The sequence below is a fragment of the Pongo pygmaeus genome, chromosome 7 (assembly GCF_028885625.2).
Source record: "Pongo pygmaeus isolate AG05252 chromosome 7, NHGRI_mPonPyg2-v2.0_pri, whole genome shotgun sequence".
NCBI lineage: Eukaryota > Metazoa > Chordata > Mammalia > Primates > Hominidae > Pongo > Pongo pygmaeus.
Genome location: NC_072380.2, coordinates 8,007,033 through 8,026,522, shown reverse-complemented (window position 1 = coordinate 8,026,522; position 19,490 = coordinate 8,007,033). Strand labels below are relative to the sequence as shown.

Genomic DNA, 19,490 nt, shown 5'->3' with positions numbered 1-19,490 from the left:
CAAGATTCTGCGGTTCTACCGAGCCCTGGGTTGTGCACTGGACAACCTTCCTCAGGGGTTGGTCAATTCTGATCACTGCACCTAACGAGACAGGGACCATGAAACCTAATCAGCAAATACAGAAAAGGAAGTGGTCATTTCCCACAATCATTTCCACTGAAACACCACGTCGGATAAATAAGTCTGATTGCAGGACAGGGACTGGGCTTCAGAGATGCACCTTTCGCAGCTGGACGAATGACCCGGAATCTCCCCAGATGCCGTCTGTAAACACACCAAATGAGATTGATTTCAGGGCTTTCTGAATTTAGTTTCGTTGAAGACACACACTCCTGTGTGTGATTTCCTTGACTACCAATACGACTTACTTCCAAATGACTTACATGCCAGTGGGAAAATTTTCCGTTTCAACTCATTGGAATTGGACACCGTGAAACAGGCAAGTCGGTCTGTCTGTTTCCGGCGTTCTGTGGGTTCCACCAAGTGCACAAGTCCTAGGGCGCCTGAGGTCCATTCAAAAACCAGTGTAAAAACGGCGAGTCAGGGTAAGAAAGAAGAGCACCGTTCCTATCTTCCAAATGCATTCCAGTTTCCACGACTCAAGGTGGCGAGAAGGATCCACGGATGTCCCACATTAACAAAATTTCACCTTCTCATGCCGACCAACAACTGACGAGTGAAACACACCCCGGGAGAAAATAGTCAACCCAGTCCCCTGCAATAACCTCACACGCAAACCTACACGTCAACAGGTCATATTCAGAAATACACACTGAATGTCATCTACCGTGAACACAAACACACAGACAGTCCCTCCAGAGGTTGTCTGCGTTGTCCGTGTTGTACAGACAGAAACTTGGGCTCCTCATTACTTTACTTAGGATTGGCAGTGTTCGTGTTTGTGTGGGTGTGTGTGTGTTTGCGTGCGTGCTTGTGGGGGTGTGTGTGTGTGTGTGTTTGCGCACCCCTATGTGTGGGTCGGCACATCCACTGAGCTCACTGGCACAGAAGCAGAGCCCTCTTGCTGTGTTTGTTCTTCCCTTTGGATCTCCTGGTCCTCCCTTGCAGAGAAGCGAGTGTGCCAGTGTTCATGGACTCGTGATCTGTCGGGTTCGTTGAGGAGAGGTTTAGCAGGGAGCTTTGCTGTTCAGGATGGTGGTTTTTCATCCCACACTTGTATTTCGATTGATGAATCACAAGTACGTTGGGAGGCAGGGTACCTTCGACTTTTCTGACGTTGAAGTCAGGCTTGGTTTTGTTTTGCTCTTGGAGGAATTTCCAGTGGTCTAAGGTGCTTTCCTGAGTGGCCGTTTCCACCAAGTGCTCGTCCAACTCGGGTACCTGGAGGCAGGGGTCTCTCTTGAGCTCTCCTTGCGTTGCTCGCCTGTCTGTGTCTTCAGCGCCAAGGGCTCTTGCTTCCCTGCCTCTTGACACACTCTCACTGTGTCTTTCCCATTCACTCTTCTGGATGTAAAAGAGGACATAGGCCTGTTGACTCAGGACAGAAGTGATGCCAGAGGCAGTGACCTCGGCATCATCCATTTTATACCACTGGCCTTCTTGAGCTTTGACATAAGAGAAGTAATGTCCGTTGTGACAGCTCCACCCGGCGTGGACCAGCACAGCATAGAGGACATAGACAAGAGGTCCTGCGTTCTGCTGAGACACGTATGGCTGCATGTCAAGGCACTCAGGATATTGCACACTCTTGGCAAGTTTGTTGCCTGTGACATGGGAGAATCTCTTCAATACAAGGATGAGGACCTTGGCAGAAGTGTGCAAAGTTAACGTCTTGGAGGCCGGCGCCTTCTGGAGACAAAGACCACAATGATAGGCATTCTCTCCATTGAGTTCTTCGGGCTTCACCAACTGTTCCAAAGCTTGCTTCACACTCTGAGCTGCCTGGATATCCAGGGCGATGTCCAGGTAAGGGTCAAAGGTGTCTGAAATGCCCTGGCAGTGGAGACACTTGATTTGAGATCTCCAGTACCCTCCAAATATTTGGTGCATGAGGGTGGTGTCCTTAGAGTGATGATCTACCAGCTTGTGCCCGGGAAGGCATGCCTTTTTCATGGCATCCACAGTGAACATCAGAAATTCATGGGCGTCTTCCTGCTTGCCTCTATGGAAGCCAGCAGCCAATGCCCGTGAGGGCTGGATGACATGGCCAGGACGGTGGAGGGCCCGTGTGATGTGAGCTTGCATAGTACAGAGCATGCAGCCCTTGTGACCATGACAAGTTTGAGAGTGCTCCCGGGACAGCATGTAGTTGGCAAGGGGCGGTGTGTATGTCAGGCACTGCAGGGAAGCATTCACGTAGCAGGTATTTCCCATATTCTGGAGCCCAGCCCCCACCGCAGCAGGTCTCCTGCTACTCAGAGGAAGCTGCTCCCTGGGAGCAAGCTGTCTTGCCACAGGAGCCAAATCATCACAGAGGTCGACACGGGTCTCAGATGAGAGTGGTGACTTCTCAGGGAGAGAAGTCCGCTGGATTTCAGCAAAAGCTGCACCTGGCCCAGAACATGTGAGTTTTGAAAAGCGGTTCAACTGCCACTCCCCTCCCAAGCAGAGTGAGTCGTCCTCCATGTCGCCTGGAACAAGGATCACAAGGTTTTTCTGCTGGGACCGCGGGTTGCAGAAAGACGCTATCTCTTCCGAGAGGGTGTTCAAATGAGGAGCTGTCTGGCCGCATCAGCCCTTATATACCTCACCCCCACCAACCGCGAACACCCCACCCACCCATCAGGTGCGCGATAAACCAATCAAATATCAGCACTCAATTAAGGAAGGAGTCACAGGGTGTGTCCCCTTGCGTTGCTGGGAATTCAACAGACACAGCCCACATCATGCTTTCCAGAACACCTGAATCCAATTACTCCTCAGGCTGATAGGCACGTAGAATACGAGTGTAACCGGGTTGGGACAGTGGCCACACACTTGCCTTATTTTAGGTAAAACAATGTCAGGGAAGAAATCTTTACCTATGAAGCCGTGTGTGTGTGCGCGCTTGTGTGTGTGTGTCCGTGTTTGTCTGTGTGTGTGTGTGTGTGTGTGTGTGTTTGTGCTGGAATGTACTTTCAAGTGTGTGCTTTTGGCAGATACCATCATCCCTTCAGCGATTGAAGGACAAGAAGTCGGAAGTGCGCTTTCTGACTGGAGAATAGTCAATGAAGTACAGTAATTAGCACAGCGTATTTTTTTTTCCTCAATAAGAAAGGAGAGATCCGTGGAATCAAACAGACCTTCCAGCGATAACCGTTCCATGCTCAGCCTATTGATTGTGTATCCGAGTGAAATTGCCTGCCAGTGGGGAACAAGACAAGTCTTTGCCTGAAATGCTCTTGTGAAAGTTAGATTCCCATATAATAAAGCATCAAGTGGTAGAAACATGCACTGAAGTTTGAAGAGATACTCAGTGCACACAGCAGAATGTGAAAGACTTTCGTGAAATCACGCAATCACCGAGAGACTAATTGATGACATTCCCCAAATTGAGGTTTACCAGAAAAGAGAAATAGTCATGACATGCTACAGTCAGCGGTTTCAGACGTCCGACGGCAGTTTAAGAAAACATGAAACAAAAGTCTTGAGATATCAGAAGGTATCCCAACTAAAACCTTTGGTTTATGAAAGAAATGATGAAAATAAAAGCAACATATCTCACAGTATGGGTGGTAATATTTTCATACGTATGTGATAATGGATCAACATTTGATAGAGATGAAATAAAAAGTTCTCAATTTGACAAAAGCAAACAAGGAAAATTATACCGTAGAAAAGCCCGGGTGACGGGAGTGAGGCCCTGTCTCAAGAAGAAAGCATCGCAGAGATTGAAAAGCAGGGAGTGAATCAGAGGATTGTATAACGTTGTTAATACTGGCCCTTGTTTCAGTGGCAAAAGGCCCAAATAAGCCGTGTGTCTCACGGATTCTCGCATCAATTGTTCAGGATCTGAGATGTTGCCTCCATTTCCAGTTAGGCATTGTATGGTGGAATTGCAGTTAGCACATCTGGTGCAAAAATTTTAATGCTGACGAAGGTGGACATGTACCCTGAGCTAAGAGGGTCAGAATTTGGGTGTGTCTTCAGGCTCTCTGGCTTACCAGGAATGGAGATCCTGGCTCTAGGGATTTTCCCAAAATGTCTCAGACAGTAAGCAACAGGGCAGAATTGAGTCCCGGCGCCAAGGCCTCGAGGTGTAAAGAAACAGCCCTGGCCTCAGGGCCCATGAAATTAGGATGATTTAAAGAAGGATGGTGGAATGAGAGGACTGTGACCTTCGGCCCCGTTTCTTTCCCTTGTCTTTTCATGGGCCAGGTGTGCTCAATCAGAAGGCTTCCTGCGCCTGATGTCGAGTGTCCTGGGGGAAGAAAGGAGCACTGTTTTGAAAGATGCTCCACAGGGAGAAAGGAGCCACCCTTCTCAGGAGAATGATCCCCAGAAGCCTGAGCAATCCAGATGCCGTGGCTTCACACTAGACCCTGGAGGGTCTTATTCCTGGAGCCGGGACCTGGGCATCGGTGTCCTTTCATGCTCATAACTGATTTTGAGGGGAGCCCAATGGATAAACTGTCTGCGAGTCATTCGCATCACACTGTAGTTTTCACACACGTCACACAGAAACCCTGTTCGTGTGCACATTTGGGTGCTTGAGCAGGGTTGCACCCAAGATTCTGCGGTTCTACCGAGCCCTGGGTTGTGCACTGGACAACCTTCCTCAGGGGTTGGTCAATTCTGATCACTGCACCTAACGAGACAGGGACCATGAAACCTAATCAGCAAATACAGAAAAGGAAGTGGTCATTTCCCACAATCATTTCCACTGAAACACCACGTCGGATAAATAAGTCTGATTGCAGGACAGGGACTGGGCTTCAGAGATGCACCTTTCGCAGCTGGACGAATGACCCGGAATCTCCCCAGATGCCGTCTGTAAACACACCAAATGAGATTGATTTCAGGGCTTTCTGAATTTAGTTTCGTTGAAGACACACACTCCTGTGTGTGATTTCCTTGACTACCAATACGACTTACTTCCAAATGACTTACATGCCAGTGGGAAAATTTTCCGTTTCAACTCATTGGAATTGGACACCGTGAAACAGGCAAGTCGGTCTGTCTGTTTCCGGCGTTCTGTGGGTTCCACCAAGTGCACAAGTCCTAGGGCGCCTGAGGTCCATTCGAAAACCAGTGTAAAAACGGCGAGTCAGGGTAAGAAAGAAGAGCACCGTTCCTATCTTCCAAATGCATTCCAGTTTCCACGACTCAAGTTGGCGAGAAGGATCCACGGATGTCCCACATTAACAAAATTTCACCTTCTCATGCCGACCAACAACTGACGAGTGAAACACACCCCAGGAGAAAATAGTCAACCCAGTCCCCTGCAATAACCTCACACGCAAACCTACACGTCAACAGGTCATATTCAGAAATACACACTGAATGTCATCTACCGTGAACACAAACACACAGACAGTCCCTCCAGAGGTTGTCTGCGTTGTCCGTGTTGTACAGACAGAAACTTGGGCTCCTCATTACTTTACTTAGGATTGGCAGTGTTCGTGTTTGTGTGGGTGTGTGTGTGTTTGCGTGCGTGCTTGTGGGTGTGTGTGTGTGTGAGTTTGCGCACCCCTATGTGTGGGTCGGCACATCCACTGAGCTCACTGGCACAGAAGCAGAGCCCTCTTGCTGTGTTTGTTCTTCCCTTTGGATCTCCTGGTCCTCCCTTGCAGAGAAGCGAGTGTGCCAGTGTTCATGGACTCGTGATCTGTCGGGTTCGTTGAGGAGAGGTTTAGCAGGGAGCTTTGCTGTTCAGGATGGTGGTTTTTCATCCCACACTTGTATTTCGATTGATGAATCACAAGTACGTTGGGAGGCAGGGTACCTTCGACTTTTCTGACGTTGAAGTCAGGCTTGGTTTTGTTTTGCTCTTGGAGGAATTTCCAGTGGTCTAAGGTGCTTTCCTGAGTGGCCGTTTCCACCAAGTGCTCGTCCAACTCGGGTACCTGGAGGCAGGGGTCTCTCTTGAGCTCTCCTTGCGTTGCTCGCCTGTCTGTGTCTTCAGCGCCAAGGGCTCTTGCTTCCCTGCCTCTTGACACACTCTCACTGTGTCTTTCCCATTCACTCTTCTGGATGTAAAAGAGGACATAGGCCTGTTGACTCAGGACAGAAGTGATGCCAGAGGCAGTGACCTCGGCATCATCCATTTTATACCACTGGCCTTCTTGAGCTTTGACATAAGAGAAGTAATGTCCGTTGTGACAGCTCCACCCGGCGTGGACCAGCACAGCATAGAGGACATAGACAAGAGGTCCTGCGTTCTGCTGAGACACGTATGGCTGCATGTCAAGGCACTCAGGATATTGCACACTCTTGGCAAGTTTGTTGCCTGTGACATGGGAGAATCTCTTCAATACAAGGATGAGGACCTTGGCAGAAGTGTGCAAAGTTAACGTCTTGGAGGCCGGCGCCTTCTGGAGACAAAGACCACAATGATAGGCATTCTCTCCATTGAGTTCTTCGGGCTTCACCAACTGTTCCAAAGCTTGCTTCACACTCTGAGCTGCCTGGATATCCAGGGCGATGTCCAGGTAAGGGTCAAAGGTGTCTGAAATGCCCTGGCAGTGGAGACACTTGATTTGAGATCTCCAGTACCCTCCAAATATTTGGTGCATGAGGGTGGTGTCCTTAGAGTGATGATCTACCAGCTTGTGCCCGGGAAGGCATGCCTTTTTCATGGCATCCACAGTGAACATCAGAAATTCATGGGCGTCTTCCTGCTTGCCTCTATGGAAGCCGGCAGCCAATGCCCGTGAGGGCTGGATGACATGGCCAGGACGGTGGAGGGCCCGTGTGATGTGAGCTTGCATAGTACAGAGCATGCAGCCCTTGTGACCATGACAAGTTTGAGAGTGCTCCCGGGACAGCATGTAGTTGGCAAGGGGCGGTGTGTATGTCAGGCACTGCAGGGAAGCATTCACGTAGCAGGTATTTCCCATATTCTGGAGCCCAGCCCCCACCGCAGCAGGTCTCCTGCTACTCAGAGGAAGCTGCTCCCTGGGAGCAAGCTGTCTTGCCACAGGAGCCAAATCATCACAGAGGTCGACACGGGTCTCAGATGAGAGTGGTGACTTCTCAGGGAGAGAAGTCCGCTGGATTTCAGCAAAAGCTGCACCTGGCCCAGAACATGTGAGTTTTGAAAAGCGGTTCAACTGCCACTCCCCTCCCAAGCAGAGTGAGTCGTCCTCCATGTCGCCTGGAACAAGGATCACAAGGTTTTTCTGCTGGGACCGCGGGTTGCAGAAAGACGCTATCTCTTCCGAGAGGGTGTTCAAATGAGGAGCTGTCTGGCCGCATCAGCCCTTATATACCTCACCCCCACCAACCGCGAACACCCCACCCACCCATCAGGTGCGCGATAAACCAATCAAATATCAGCACTCAATTAAGGAAGGAGTCACAGGGTGTGTCCCCTTGCGTTGCTGGGAATTCAACAGACACAGCCCACATCATGCTTTCCAGAACACCTGAATCCAATTACTCCTCAGGCTGATAGGCACGTAGAATACGAGTGTAACCGGGTTGGGACAGTGGCCACACACTTGCCTTATTTTAGGTAAAACAATGTCAGGGAAGAAATCTTTACCTATGAAGCCGTGTGTGTGTGCGCGCTTGTGTGTGTGTGTCCGTGTTTGTGTGTGTGTGTGTGTGTGTGTGTGTGTGTGTTTGTGCTGGGATGTACTTTCAAGTGTGTGCTTTTGGCAGATACCATCATCCCTTCAGCGATTGAAGGACAAGAAGTCGGAAGTGCGCTTTCTGACTGGAGAATAGTCAATGAAGTACAGTAATTAGCACAGCGTATTTTTTTTTCCTCAATAAGAAAGGAGAGATCCGTGGAATCAAACAGACCTTCCAGCGGTAACCTTTCCATGCTCAGCCTATTGATTGTGTATCCGAGTGAAATTGCCTGCCAGTGGGGAACAAGACAAGTCTTTGCCTGAAATGCTCTTGTGAAAGTTAGATTCCCATATAATAAAGCATCAAGTGGTAGAAACATGCACTGAAGTTTGAAGAGATACTCAGTGCACAAAGTAGAATGTGAAAGACTTTCGTGAAATCACGCAATCACCGAGAGACTAATTGATGACATTCCCCAAATTGAGGTTTACCAGAAAAGAGAAATAGTCATGACATGCTACAGTCAGCGGTTTCAGACGTCCGACGGCAGTTTAAGAAAACATGAAACAAAAGTCTTGAGATATCAGAAGGTATCCCAACTAAAACCTTTGGTTTATGAAAGAAATGATGAAAATAAAAGCAACATATCTCACAGTATGGGTGGTAATATTTTCATACGTATGTGATAATGGTTCAACATTTGATAGAGATGAAATAAAAAGTTCCCAATTTGACAAAAGCAAACAAGGAAAATTATACCGTAGAAAAGCCCGGGTGACGGGAGTGAGGCCCTGTCTCAAGAAGAAAGCATCGCAGAGATTGAAAAGCAGGGAGTGAATCAGAGGATTGTATAACGTTGTTAATACTGGCCCTTGTTTCAGTGGCAAAAGGCCCAAATAAGCCGTGTGTCTCACGGATTCTCGCATCAATTGTTCAGGATCTGAGATGTTGCCTCCATTTCCAGTTAGGCATTGTATGGTGGAATTGCAGTTAGCACATCTGGTGCAAAAATTTTAATGCTGACGAAGGTGGACATGTTCCCTGAGCTAAGAGGGTCAGAATTTGGGTGTGTCTTCAGGCTCTCTGGCTTACCAGGAATGGAGATCCTGGCTCTAGGGATTTTCCCAAAATGTCTCAGACAGTAAGCAACAGGGCAGAATTGAGTCCCGGCGCCAAGGCCTCGAGGTGTAAAGAAACAGCCCTGGCCTCAGGGCCCATGAAATTAGGATGATTTAAAGAAGGATGGTGGAATGAGAGGACTGTGACCTTCGGCCCCGTTTCTTTCCCTTGTCTTTTCATGGGCCAGGTGTGCTCAATCAGAAGGCTTCCTGCGCGTGATGTCGAGTGTCCTGGGGGAAGAAAGGAGCACTGTTTTGAAAGATGCTCCACAGGGAGAAAGGAGCCACCATTCTCAGGAGAATGATCCCCAGAAGCCTGAGCAATCCTGATGCCGTGGCTTCACACTAGACCCTGGAGGGTCTTATTCCTGGAGCCGGGACCTGGGCATCGGTGTCCTTTCATGCTCATAACTGATTTTGAGGGGAGCCCAATGGATAAACAGTCTGCGAGTCATTCGCATCACACTGTAGTTTTCACACACGTCACACAGAAACCCTGTTCGTGTGCACATTTGGGTGCTTGAGCAGGGTTGCACCCAAGATTCTGCGGTTCTACCGAGCCCTGGGTTGTGCACTGGACAACCTTCCTCAGGGGTTGGTCAATTCTGATCACTGCACCTAACGAGACAGGGACCATGAAACCTAATCAGCAAATACAGAAAAGGAAGTGGTCATTTCCCACAATCATTTCCACTGAAACACCACGTCGGATAAATAAGTCTGATTGCAGGACAGGGACTGGGCTTCAGAGATGCACCTTTCGCAGCTGGACGAATGACCCGGAATCTCCCCAGATGCCGTCTGTAAACACACCAAATGAGATTGATTTCAGGGCTTTCTGAATTTAGTTTCGTTGAAGACACACACTCCTGTGTGTGATTTCCTTGACTACCAATACGACTTACTTCCAAATGACTTACATGCCAGTGGGAAAATTTTCCGTTTCAACTCATTGGAATTGGACACCGTGAAACAGGCAAGTCGGTCTGTCTGTTTCCGGCGTTCTGTGGGTTCCACCAAGTGCACAAGTCCTAGGGCGCCTGAGGTCCATTCAAAAACCAGTGTAAAAACGGCGAGTCAGGGTAAGAAAGAAGAGCACCGTTCCTATCTTCCAAATGCATTCCAGTTTCCACGACTCAAGGTGGCGAGAAGGATCCACGGATGTCCCACATTAACAAAATTTCACCTTCTCATGCCGACCAACAACTGACGAGTGAAACACACCCCGGGAGAAAATAGTCAACCCAGTCCCCTGCAATAACCTCACACGCAAACCTACACGTCAACAGGTCATATTCAGAAATACACACTGAATGTCATCTACCGTGAACACAAACACACAGACAGTCCCTCCAGAGGTTGTCTGCGTTGTCCGTGTTGTACAGACAGAAACTTGGGCTCCTCATTACTTTACTTAGGATTGGCAGTGTTCGTGTTTGTGTGGGTGTGTGTGTGTTTGCGTGCGTGCTTGTGGGGGTGTGTGTGTGTGTGTGTTTGCGCACCCCTATGTGTGGGTCGGCACATCCACTGAGCTCACTGGCACAGAAGCAGAGCCCTCTTGCTGTGTTTGTTCTTCCCTTTGGATCTCCTGGTCCTCCCTTGCAGAGAAGCGAGTGTGCCAGTGTTCATGGACTCGTGATCTGTCGGGTTCGTTGAGGAGAGGTTTAGCAGGGAGCTTTGCTGTTCAGGATGGTGGTTTTTCATCCCACACTTGTATTTCGATTGATGAATCACAAGTACGTTGGGAGGCAGGGTACCTTCGACTTTTCTGACGTTGAAGTCAGGCTTGGTTTTGTTTTGCTCTTGGAGGAATTTCCAGTGGTCTAAGGTGCTTTCCTGAGTGGCCGTTTCCACCAAGTGCTCGTCCAACTCGGGTACCTGGAGGCAGGGGTCTCTCTTGAGCTCTCCTTGCGTTGCTCGCCTGTCTGTGTCTTCAGCGCCAAGGGCTCTTGCTTCCCTGCCTCTTGACACACTCTCACTGTGTCTTTCCCATTCACTCTTCTGGATGTAAAAGAGGACATAGGCCTGTTGACTCAGGACAGAAGTGATGCCAGAGGCAGTGACCTCGGCATCATCCATTTTATACCACTGGCCTTCTTGAGCTTTGACATAAGAGAAGTAATGTCCGTTGTGACAGCTCCACCCGGCGTGGACCAGCACAGCATAGAGGACATAGACAAGAGGTCCTGCGTTCTGCTGAGACACGTATGGCTGCATGTCAAGGCACTCAGGATATTGCACACTCTTGGCAAGTTTGTTGCCTGTGACATGGGAGAATCTCTTCAATACAAGGATGAGGACCTTGGCAGAAGTGTGCAAAGTTAACGTCTTGGAGGCCGGCGCCTTCTGGAGACAAAGACCACAATGATAGGCATTCTCTCCATTGAGTTCTTCGGGCTTCACCAACTGTTCCAAAGCTTGCTTCACACTCTGAGCTGCCTGGATATCCAGGGCGATGTCCAGGTAAGGGTCAAAGGTGTCTGAAATGCCCTGGCAGTGGAGACACTTGATTTGAGATCTCCAGTACCCTCCAAATATTTGGTGCATGAGGGTGGTGTCCTTAGAGTGATGATCTACCAGCTTGTGCCCGGGAAGGCATGCCTTTTTCATGGCATCCACAGTGAACATCAGAAATTCATGGGCGTCTTCCTGCTTGCCTCTATGGAAGCCAGCAGCCAATGCCCGTGAGGGCTGGATGACATGGCCAGGACGGTGGAGGGCCCGTGTGATGTGAGCTTGCATAGTACAGAGCATGCAGCCCTTGTGACCATGACAAGTTTGAAAGTGCTCCCGGGACAGCATGTAGTTGGCAAGGGGCGGTGTGTATGTCAGGCACTGCAGGGAAGCATTCACGTAGCAGGTATTTCCCATATTCTGGAGCCCAGCCCCCACCGCAGCAGGTCTCCTGCTACTCAGAGGAAGCTGCTCCCTGGGAGCAAGCTGTCTTGCCACAGGAGCCAAATCATCACCGAGGTCGACACGGGTCTCAGATGAGAGTGGTGACTTCTCAGGGAGAGAAGTCCGCTGGATTTCAGCAAAAGCTGCACCTGGCCCAGAACATGTGAGTTTTGAAAAGCGGTTCAACTGCCACTCCCCTCCCAAGCAGAGTGAGTCGTCCTCCATGTCGCCTGGAACAAGGATCACAAGGTTTTTCTGCTGGGACCGCGGGTTGCAGAAAGACGCTATCTCTTCCGAGAGGGTGTTCAAATGAGGAGCTGTCTGGCCGCATCAGCCCTTATATACCTCACCCCCACCAACCGCGAACACCCCACCCACCCATCAGGTGCGCGATAAACCAATCAAATATCAGCACTCAATTAAGGAAGGAGTCACAGGGTGTGTCCCCTTGCGTTGCTGGGAATTCAACAGACACAGCCCACATCATGCTTTCCAGAACACCTGAATCCAATTACTCCTCAGGCTGATAGGCACGTAGAATACGAGTGTAACCGGGTTGGGACAGTGGCCACACACTTGCCTTATTTTAGGTAAAACAATGTCAGGGAAGAAATCTTTACCTATGAAGCCGTGTGTGTGTGCGCGCTTGTGTGTGTGTGTCCGTGTTTGTGTGTGTGTGTGTGTGTGTGTGTGTGTGTTTGTGCTGGGATGTACTTTCAAGTGTGTGCTTTTGGCAGATACCATCATCCCTTCAGCGATTGAAGGACAAGAAGTCGGAAGTGCGCTTTCTGACTGGAGAATAGTCAATGAAGTACAGTAATTAGCACAGCGTATTTTTTTTTCCTCAATAAGAAAGGAGAGATCCGTGGAATCAAACAGACCTTCCAGCGGTAACCTTTCCATGCTCAGCCTATTGATTGTGTATCCGAGTGAAATTGCCTGCCAGTGGGGAACAAGACAAGTCTTTGCCTGAAATGCTCTTGTGAAAGTTAGATTCCCATATAATAAAGCATCAAGTGGTAGAAACATGCACTGAAGTTTGAAGAGATACTCAGTGCACAAAGTAGAATGTGAAAGACTTTCGTGAAATCACGCAATCACCGAGAGACTAATTGATGACATTCCCCAAATTGAGGTTTACCAGAAAAGAGAAATAGTCATGACATGCTACAGTCAGCGGTTTCAGACGTCCGACGGCAGTTTAAGAAAACATGAAACAAAAGTCTTGAGATATCAGAAGGTATCCCAACTAAAACCTTTGGTTTATGAAAGAAATGATGAAAATAAAAGCAACATATCTCACAGTATGGGTGGTAATATTTTCATACGTATGTGATAATGGTTCAACATTTGATAGAGATGAAATAAAAAGTTCCCAATTTGACAAAAGCAAACAAGGAAAATTATACCGTAGAAAAGCCCGGGTGACGGGAGTGAGGCCCTGTCTCAAGAAGAAAGCATCGCAGAGATTGAAAAGCAGGGAGTGAATCAGAGGATTGTATAACGTTGTTAATACTGGCCCTTGTTTCAGTGGCAAAAGGCCCAAATAAGCCGTGTGTCTCACGGATTCTCGCATCAATTGTTCAGGATCTGAGATGTTGCCTCCATTTCCAGTTAGGCATTGTATGGTGGAATTGCAGTTAGCACATCTGGTGCAAAAATTTTAATGCTGACGAAGGTGGACATGTTCCCTGAGCTAAGAGGGTCAGAATTTGGGTGTGTCTTCAGGCTCTCTGGCTTACCAGGAATGGAGATCCTGGCTCTAGGGATTTTCCCAAAATGTCTCAGACAGTAAGCAACAGGGCAGAATTGAGTCCCGGCGCCAAGGCCTCGAGGTGTAAAGAAACAGCCCTGGCCTCAGGGCCCATGAAATTAGGATGATTTAAAGAAGGATGGTGGAATGAGAGGACTGTGACCTTCGGCCCCGTTTCTTTCCCTTGTCTTTTCATGGGCCAGGTGTGCTCAATCAGAAGGCTTCCTGCGCGTGATGTCGAGTGTCCTGGGGGAAGAAAGGAGCACTGTTTTGAAAGATGCTCCACAGGGAGAAAGGAGCCACCATTCTCAGGAGAATGATCCCCAGAAGCCTGAGCAATCCTGATGCCGTGGCTTCACACTAGACCCTGGAGGGTCTTATTCCTGGAGCCGGGACCTGGGCATCGGTGTCCTTTCATGCTCATAACTGATTTTGAGGGGAGCCCAATGGATAAACTGTCTGCGAGTCATTCGCATCACACTGTAGTTTTCACACACGTCACACAGAAACCCTGTTCGTGTGCACATTTGGGTGCTTGAGCAGGGTTGCACCCAAGATTCTGCGGTTCTACCGAGCCCTGGGTTGTGCACTGGACAACCTTCCTCAGGGGTTGGTCAATTCTGATCACTGCACCTAACGAGACAGGGACCATGAAACCTAATCAGCAAATACAGAAAAGGAAGTGGTCATTTCCCACAATCATTTCCACTGAAACACCACGTCGGATAAATAAGTCTGATTGCAGGACAGGGACTGGGCTTCAGAGATGCACCTTTCGCAGCTGGACGAATGACCCGGAATCTCCCCAGATGCCGTCTGTAAACACACCAAATGAGATTGATTTCAGGGCTTTCTGAATTTAGTTTCGTTGAAGACACACACTCCTGTGTGTGATTTCCTTGACTACCAATACGACTTACTTCCAAATGACTTACATGCCAGTGGGAAAATTTTCCGTTTCAACTCATTGGAATTGGACACCGTGAAACAGGCAAGTCGGTCTGTCTGTTTCCGGCGTTCTGTGGGTTCCACCAAGTGCACAAGTCCTAGGGCGCCTGAGGTCCATTCAAAAACCAGTGTAAAAACGGCGAGTCAGGGTAAGAAAGAAGAGCACCGTTCCTATCTTCCAAATGCATTCCAGTTTCCACGACTCAAGGTGGCGAGAAGGATCCACGGATGTCCCACATTAACAAAATTTCACCTTCTCATGCCGACCAACAACTGACGAGTGAAACACACCCCGGGAGAAAATAGTCAACCCAGTCCCCTGCAATAACCTCACACGCAAACCTACACGTCAACAGGTCATATTCAGAAATACACACTGAATGTCATCTACCGTGAACACAAACACACAGACAGTCCCTCCAGAGGTTGTCTGCGTTGTCCGTGTTGTACAGACAGAAACTTGGGCTCCTCATTACTTTACTTAGGATTGGCAGTGTTCGTGTTTGTGTGGGTGTGTGTGTGTTTGCGTGCGTGCTTGTGGGGGTGTGTGTGTGTGTGTGTTTGCGCACCCCTATGTGTGGGTCGGCACATCCACTGAGCTCACTGGCACAGAAGCAGAGCCCTCTTGCTGTGTTTGTTCTTCCCTTTGGATCTCCTGGTCCTCCCTTGCAGAGAAGCGAGTGTGCCAGTGTTCATGGACTCGTGATCTGTCGGGTTCGTTGAGGAGAGGTTTAGCAGGGAGCTTTGCTGTTCAGGATGGTGGTTTTTCATCCCACACTTGTATTTCGATTGATGAATCACAAGTACGTTGGGAGGCAGGGTACCTTCGACTTTTCTGACGTTGAAGTCAGGCTTGGTTTTGTTTTGCTCTTGGAGGAATTTCCAGTGGTCTAAGGTGCTTTCCTGAGTGGCCGTTTCCACCAAGTGCTCGTCCAACTCGGGTACCTGGAGGCAGGGGTCTCTCTTGAGCTCTCCTTGCGTTGCTCGCCTGTCTGTGTCTTCAGCGCCAAGGGCTCTTGCTTCCCTGCCTCTTGACACACTCTCACTGTGTCTTTCCCATTCACTCTTCTGGATGTAAAAGAGGACATAGGCCTGTTGACTCAGGACAGAAGTGATGCCAGAGGCAGTGACCTCGGCATCATCCATTTTATACCACTGGCCTTCTTGAGCTTTGACATAAGAGAAGTAATGTCCGTTGTGACAGCTCCACCCGGCGTGGACCAGCACAGCATAGAGGACATAGACAAGAGGTCCTGCGTTCTGCTGAGACACGTATGGCTGCATGTCAAGGCACTCAGGATATTGCACACTCTTGGCAAGTTTGTTGCCTGTGACATGGGAGAATCTCTTCAATACAAGGATGAGGACCTTGGCAGAAGTGTGCAAAGTTAACGTCTTGGAGGCCGGCGCCTTCTGGAGACAAAGACCACAATGATAGGCATTCTCTCCATTGAGTTCTTCGGGCTTCACCAACTGTTCCAAAGCTTGCTTCACACTCTGAGCTGCCTGGATATCCAGGGCGATGTCCAGGTAAGGGTCAAAGGTGTCTGAAATGCCCTGGCAGTGGAGACACTTGATTTGAGATCTCCAGTACCCTCCAAATATTTGGTGCATGAGGGTGGTGTCCTTAGAGTGATGATCTACCAGCTTGTGCCCGGGAAGGCATGCCTTTTTCATGGCATCCACAGTGAACATCAGAAATTCATGGGCGTCTTCCTGCTTGCCTCTATGGAAGCCAGCAGCCAATGCCCGTGAGGGCTGGATGACATGGCCAGGACGGTGGAGGGCCCGTGTGATGTGAGCTTGCATAGTACAGAGCATGCAGCCCTTGTGACCATGACAAGTTTGAGAGTGCTCCCGGGACAGCATGTAGTTGGCAAGGGGCGGTGTGTATGTCAGGCACTGCAGGGAAGCATTCACGTAGCAGGTATTTCCCATATTCTGGAGCCCAGCCCCCACCGCAGCAGGTCTCCTGCTACTCAGAGGAAGCTGCTCCCTGGGAGCAAGCTGTCTTGCCACAGGAGCCAAATCATCACAGAGGTCGACACGGGTCTCAGATGAGAGTGGTGACTTCTCAGGGAGAGAAGTCCGCTGGATTTCAGCAAAAGCTGCACCTGGCCCAGAACATGTGAGTTTTGAAAAGCGGTTCAACTGCCACTCCCCTCCCAAGCAGAGTGAGTCGTCCTCCATGTCGCCTGGAACAAGGATCACAAGGTTTTTCTGCTGGGACCGCGGGTTGCAGAAAGACGCTATCTCTTCCGAGAGGGTGTTCAAATGAGGAGCTGTCTGGCCGCATCAGCCCTTATATACCTCACCCCCACCAACCGCGAACACCCCACCCACCCATCAGGTGCGCGATAAACCAATCAAATATCAGCACTCAATTAAGGAAGGAGTCACAGGGTGTGTCCCCTTGCGTTGCTGGGAATTCAACAGACACAGCCCACATCATGCCTTCCAGAACACCTGAATCCAATTACTCCTCAGGCTGATAGGCACGTAGAATACGAGTGTAACCGGGTTGGGACAGTGGCCACACACTTGCCTTATTTTAGGTAAAACAATGTCAGGGAAGAAATCTTTACCTATGAAGCCGTGTGTGTGTGCGCGCTTGTGTGTGTGTGTCCGTGTTTGTGTGTGTGTGTGTGTGTGTGTGTGTGTTTGTGCTGGAATGTACTTTCAAGTGTGTGCTTTTGGCAGATACCATCATCCCTTCAGCGATTGAAGGACAAGAAGTCGGAAGTGCGCTTTCTGACTGGAGAATAGTCAATGAAGTACAGTAATTAGCACAGCGTATTTTTTTTTCCTCAATAAGAAAGGAGAGATCCGTGGAATCAAACAGACCTTCCAGCGATAACCGTTCCATGCTCAGCCTATTGATTGTGTATCCGAGTGAAATTGCCTGCCAGTGGGGAACAAGACAAGTCTTTGCCTGAAATGCTCTTGTGAAAGTTAGATTCCCATATAATAAAGCATCAAGTGGTAGAAACATGCACTGAAGTTTGAAGAGATACTCAGTGCACAAAGCAGAATGTGAAAGACTTTCGTGAAATCACGCAATCACCGAGAGACTAATTGATGACATTCCCCAAATTGAGGTTTACCAGAAAAGAGAAATAGTCATGACATGCTACAGTCAGCGGTTTCAGACGTCCGACGGCAGTTTAAGAAAACATGAAACAAAAGTCTTGAGATATCAGAAGGTATCCCAACTAAAACCTTTGGTTTATGAAAGAAATGATGAAAATAAAAGCAACATATCTCACAGTATGGGTGGTAATATTTTCATACGTATGTGATAATGGATCAACATTTGATAGAGATGAAATAAAAAGTTCTCAATTTGACAAAAGCAAACAAGGAAAATTATACCGTAGAAAAGCCCGGGTGACGGGAGTGAGGCCCTGTCTCAAGAAGAAAGCATCGCAGAGATTGAAAAGCAGGGAGTGAATCAGAGGATTGTATAACGTTGTTAATACTGGCCCTTGTTTCAGTGGCAAAAGGCCCAAATAAGCCGTGTGTCTCACGGATTCTCGCATCAATTGTTCAGGATCTGAGATGTTGCCTCCATTTCCAGTTAGGCATTGTATGGTGGAATTGCAGTTAGCACATCTGGTGCAAAAATTTTAATGCTGACGAAGGTGGACATGTTCCCTGAGCTAAGAGGGTCAGAATTTGGGTGTGTCTTCAGGCTCTCTGGCTTACCAGGAATGGAGATCCTGGCTCTAGGGATTTTCCCAAAATGTCTCAGAGAGTAAGCAACAGGGCAGAATTGAGTCCCGGCGCCAAGGCCTCGAGGTGTAAAGAAACAGCCCTGGCCTCAGGGCCCATGAAATTAGGATGATTTAAAGAAGGATGGTGGAATGAGAGGACTGTGACCTTCGGCCCCGTTTCTTTCCCTTGTCTTTTCATGGGCCAGGTGTGCTCAATCAGAAGGCTTCCTGCGCGTGATGTCGAGTGTCCTGGGGGAAGAAAGGAGCACTGTTTTGAAAGATGCTCCACAGGGAGAAAGGAGCCACCCTTCTCAGGAGAATGATCCCCAGAAGCCTGAGCAATCCAGATGCCGTGGCTTCACACTAGACCCTGGAGGGTCTTATTCCTGGAGCCGGGACCTGGGCATCGGTGTCCTTTCATGCTCATAACTGATTTTGAGGGGAGCCCAATGGATAAACTGTCTGCGAGTCATTCGCATCACACTGTAGTTTTCACACACGTCACACAGAAACCCTGTTCGTGTGCACATTTGGGTGCTTGAGCAGGGTTGCACCCAAGATTCTGCGGTTCTACCGAGCCCTGGGTTGTGCACTGGACAACCTTCCTCAGGGGTTGGTCAATTCTGATCACTGCACCTAACGAGACAGGGACCATGAAACCTAATCAGCAAATACAGAAAAGGAAGTGGTCATTTCCCACAATCATTTCCACTGAAACACCACGTCGGATAAATAAGTCTGATTGCAGGACAGGGACTGGGCTTCAGAGATGCACCTTTCGCAGCTGGACGAATGACCCGGAATCTCCCCAGATGCCGTCTGTAAACACACCAAATGAGATTGATTTCAGGGCTTTCTGAATTTAGTTTCGTTGAAGACACACACTCCTGTGTGTGATTTCCTTGACTACCAATACGACTTACTTCCAAATGACTTACATGCCAGTGGGAAAATTTTCCGTTTCAACTCATTGGAATTGGACACCGTGAAACAGGCAAGTCGGTCTGTCTGTTTCCGGCGTTCTGTGGGTTCCACCAAGTGCACAAGTCCTAGGGCGCCTGAGGTCCATTCAAAAACCAGTGTAAAAACGGCGAGTCAGGGTAAGAAAGAAGAGCACCGTTCCTATCTTCCAAATGCATTCCAGTTTCCACGACTCAAGGTGGCGAGAAGGATCCACGGATGTCCCACATTAACAAAATTTCACCTTCTCATGCCGACCAACAACTGACGAGTGAAACACACCCCGGGAGAAAATAGTCAACCCAGTCCCCTGCAATAACCTCACACGCAAACCTACACGTCAACAGGTCATATTCAGAAATACACACTGAATGTCATCTACCGTGAACACAAACACACAGACAGTCCCTCCAGAGGTTGTCT

General features: G+C 48.9%; 3 protein-coding genes across 3 annotated transcripts; all 3 read right to left on the bottom strand.

The window, feature by feature from the left end:
- Positions 1-477: 477 nt before the first annotated feature.
- On the bottom strand, positions 478-3,634 carry LOC134740081 (ubiquitin carboxyl-terminal hydrolase 17-like protein 22). The gene has a single exon (XM_063669440.1). The coding sequence runs from the start codon at positions 2,584-2,586 to the stop codon at positions 997-999; it is 1,590 nt and encodes a 529-aa protein (XP_063525510.1). The 5' UTR covers positions 2,587-3,634; the 3' UTR covers positions 478-996.
- Positions 3,635-5,660: 2,026 nt separating this feature from the next.
- Positions 5,661-7,250, bottom strand: LOC129043205 (ubiquitin carboxyl-terminal hydrolase 17-like protein 22). Its single transcript, XM_054499938.2, has one exon. The coding sequence runs from the start codon at positions 7,248-7,250 to the stop codon at positions 5,661-5,663; it is 1,590 nt and encodes a 529-aa protein (XP_054355913.1).
- A 7,694-nt stretch (positions 7,251-14,944) lies between these two features.
- LOC129043204 (ubiquitin carboxyl-terminal hydrolase 17-like protein 22) lies at positions 14,945-16,584 on the bottom strand. Its single transcript, XM_054499937.2, has one exon. It carries the CDS (start codon positions 16,582-16,584, stop codon positions 14,995-14,997), a length of 1,590 nt encoding a protein of 529 aa, XP_054355912.1. The 3' UTR covers positions 14,945-14,994.
- Positions 16,585-19,490: the final 2,906 nt, after the last annotated feature.

Excerpts from the sequence above, each read along its gene's own strand:
- LOC129043205 (XM_054499938.2), bottom strand. The coding sequence starts at position 7,250 with ATGGAGGACGACTCACTCTGCTTGGGAGGGGAGTGGCAGTTGAACCGC.
- LOC134740081 (XM_063669440.1), bottom strand. The coding sequence starts at position 2,586 with ATGGAGGACGACTCACTCTGCTTGGGAGGGGAGTGGCAGTTGAACCGC.
- LOC129043204 (XM_054499937.2), bottom strand. The coding sequence starts at position 16,584 with ATGGAGGACGACTCACTCTGCTTGGGAGGGGAGTGGCAGTTGAACCGC.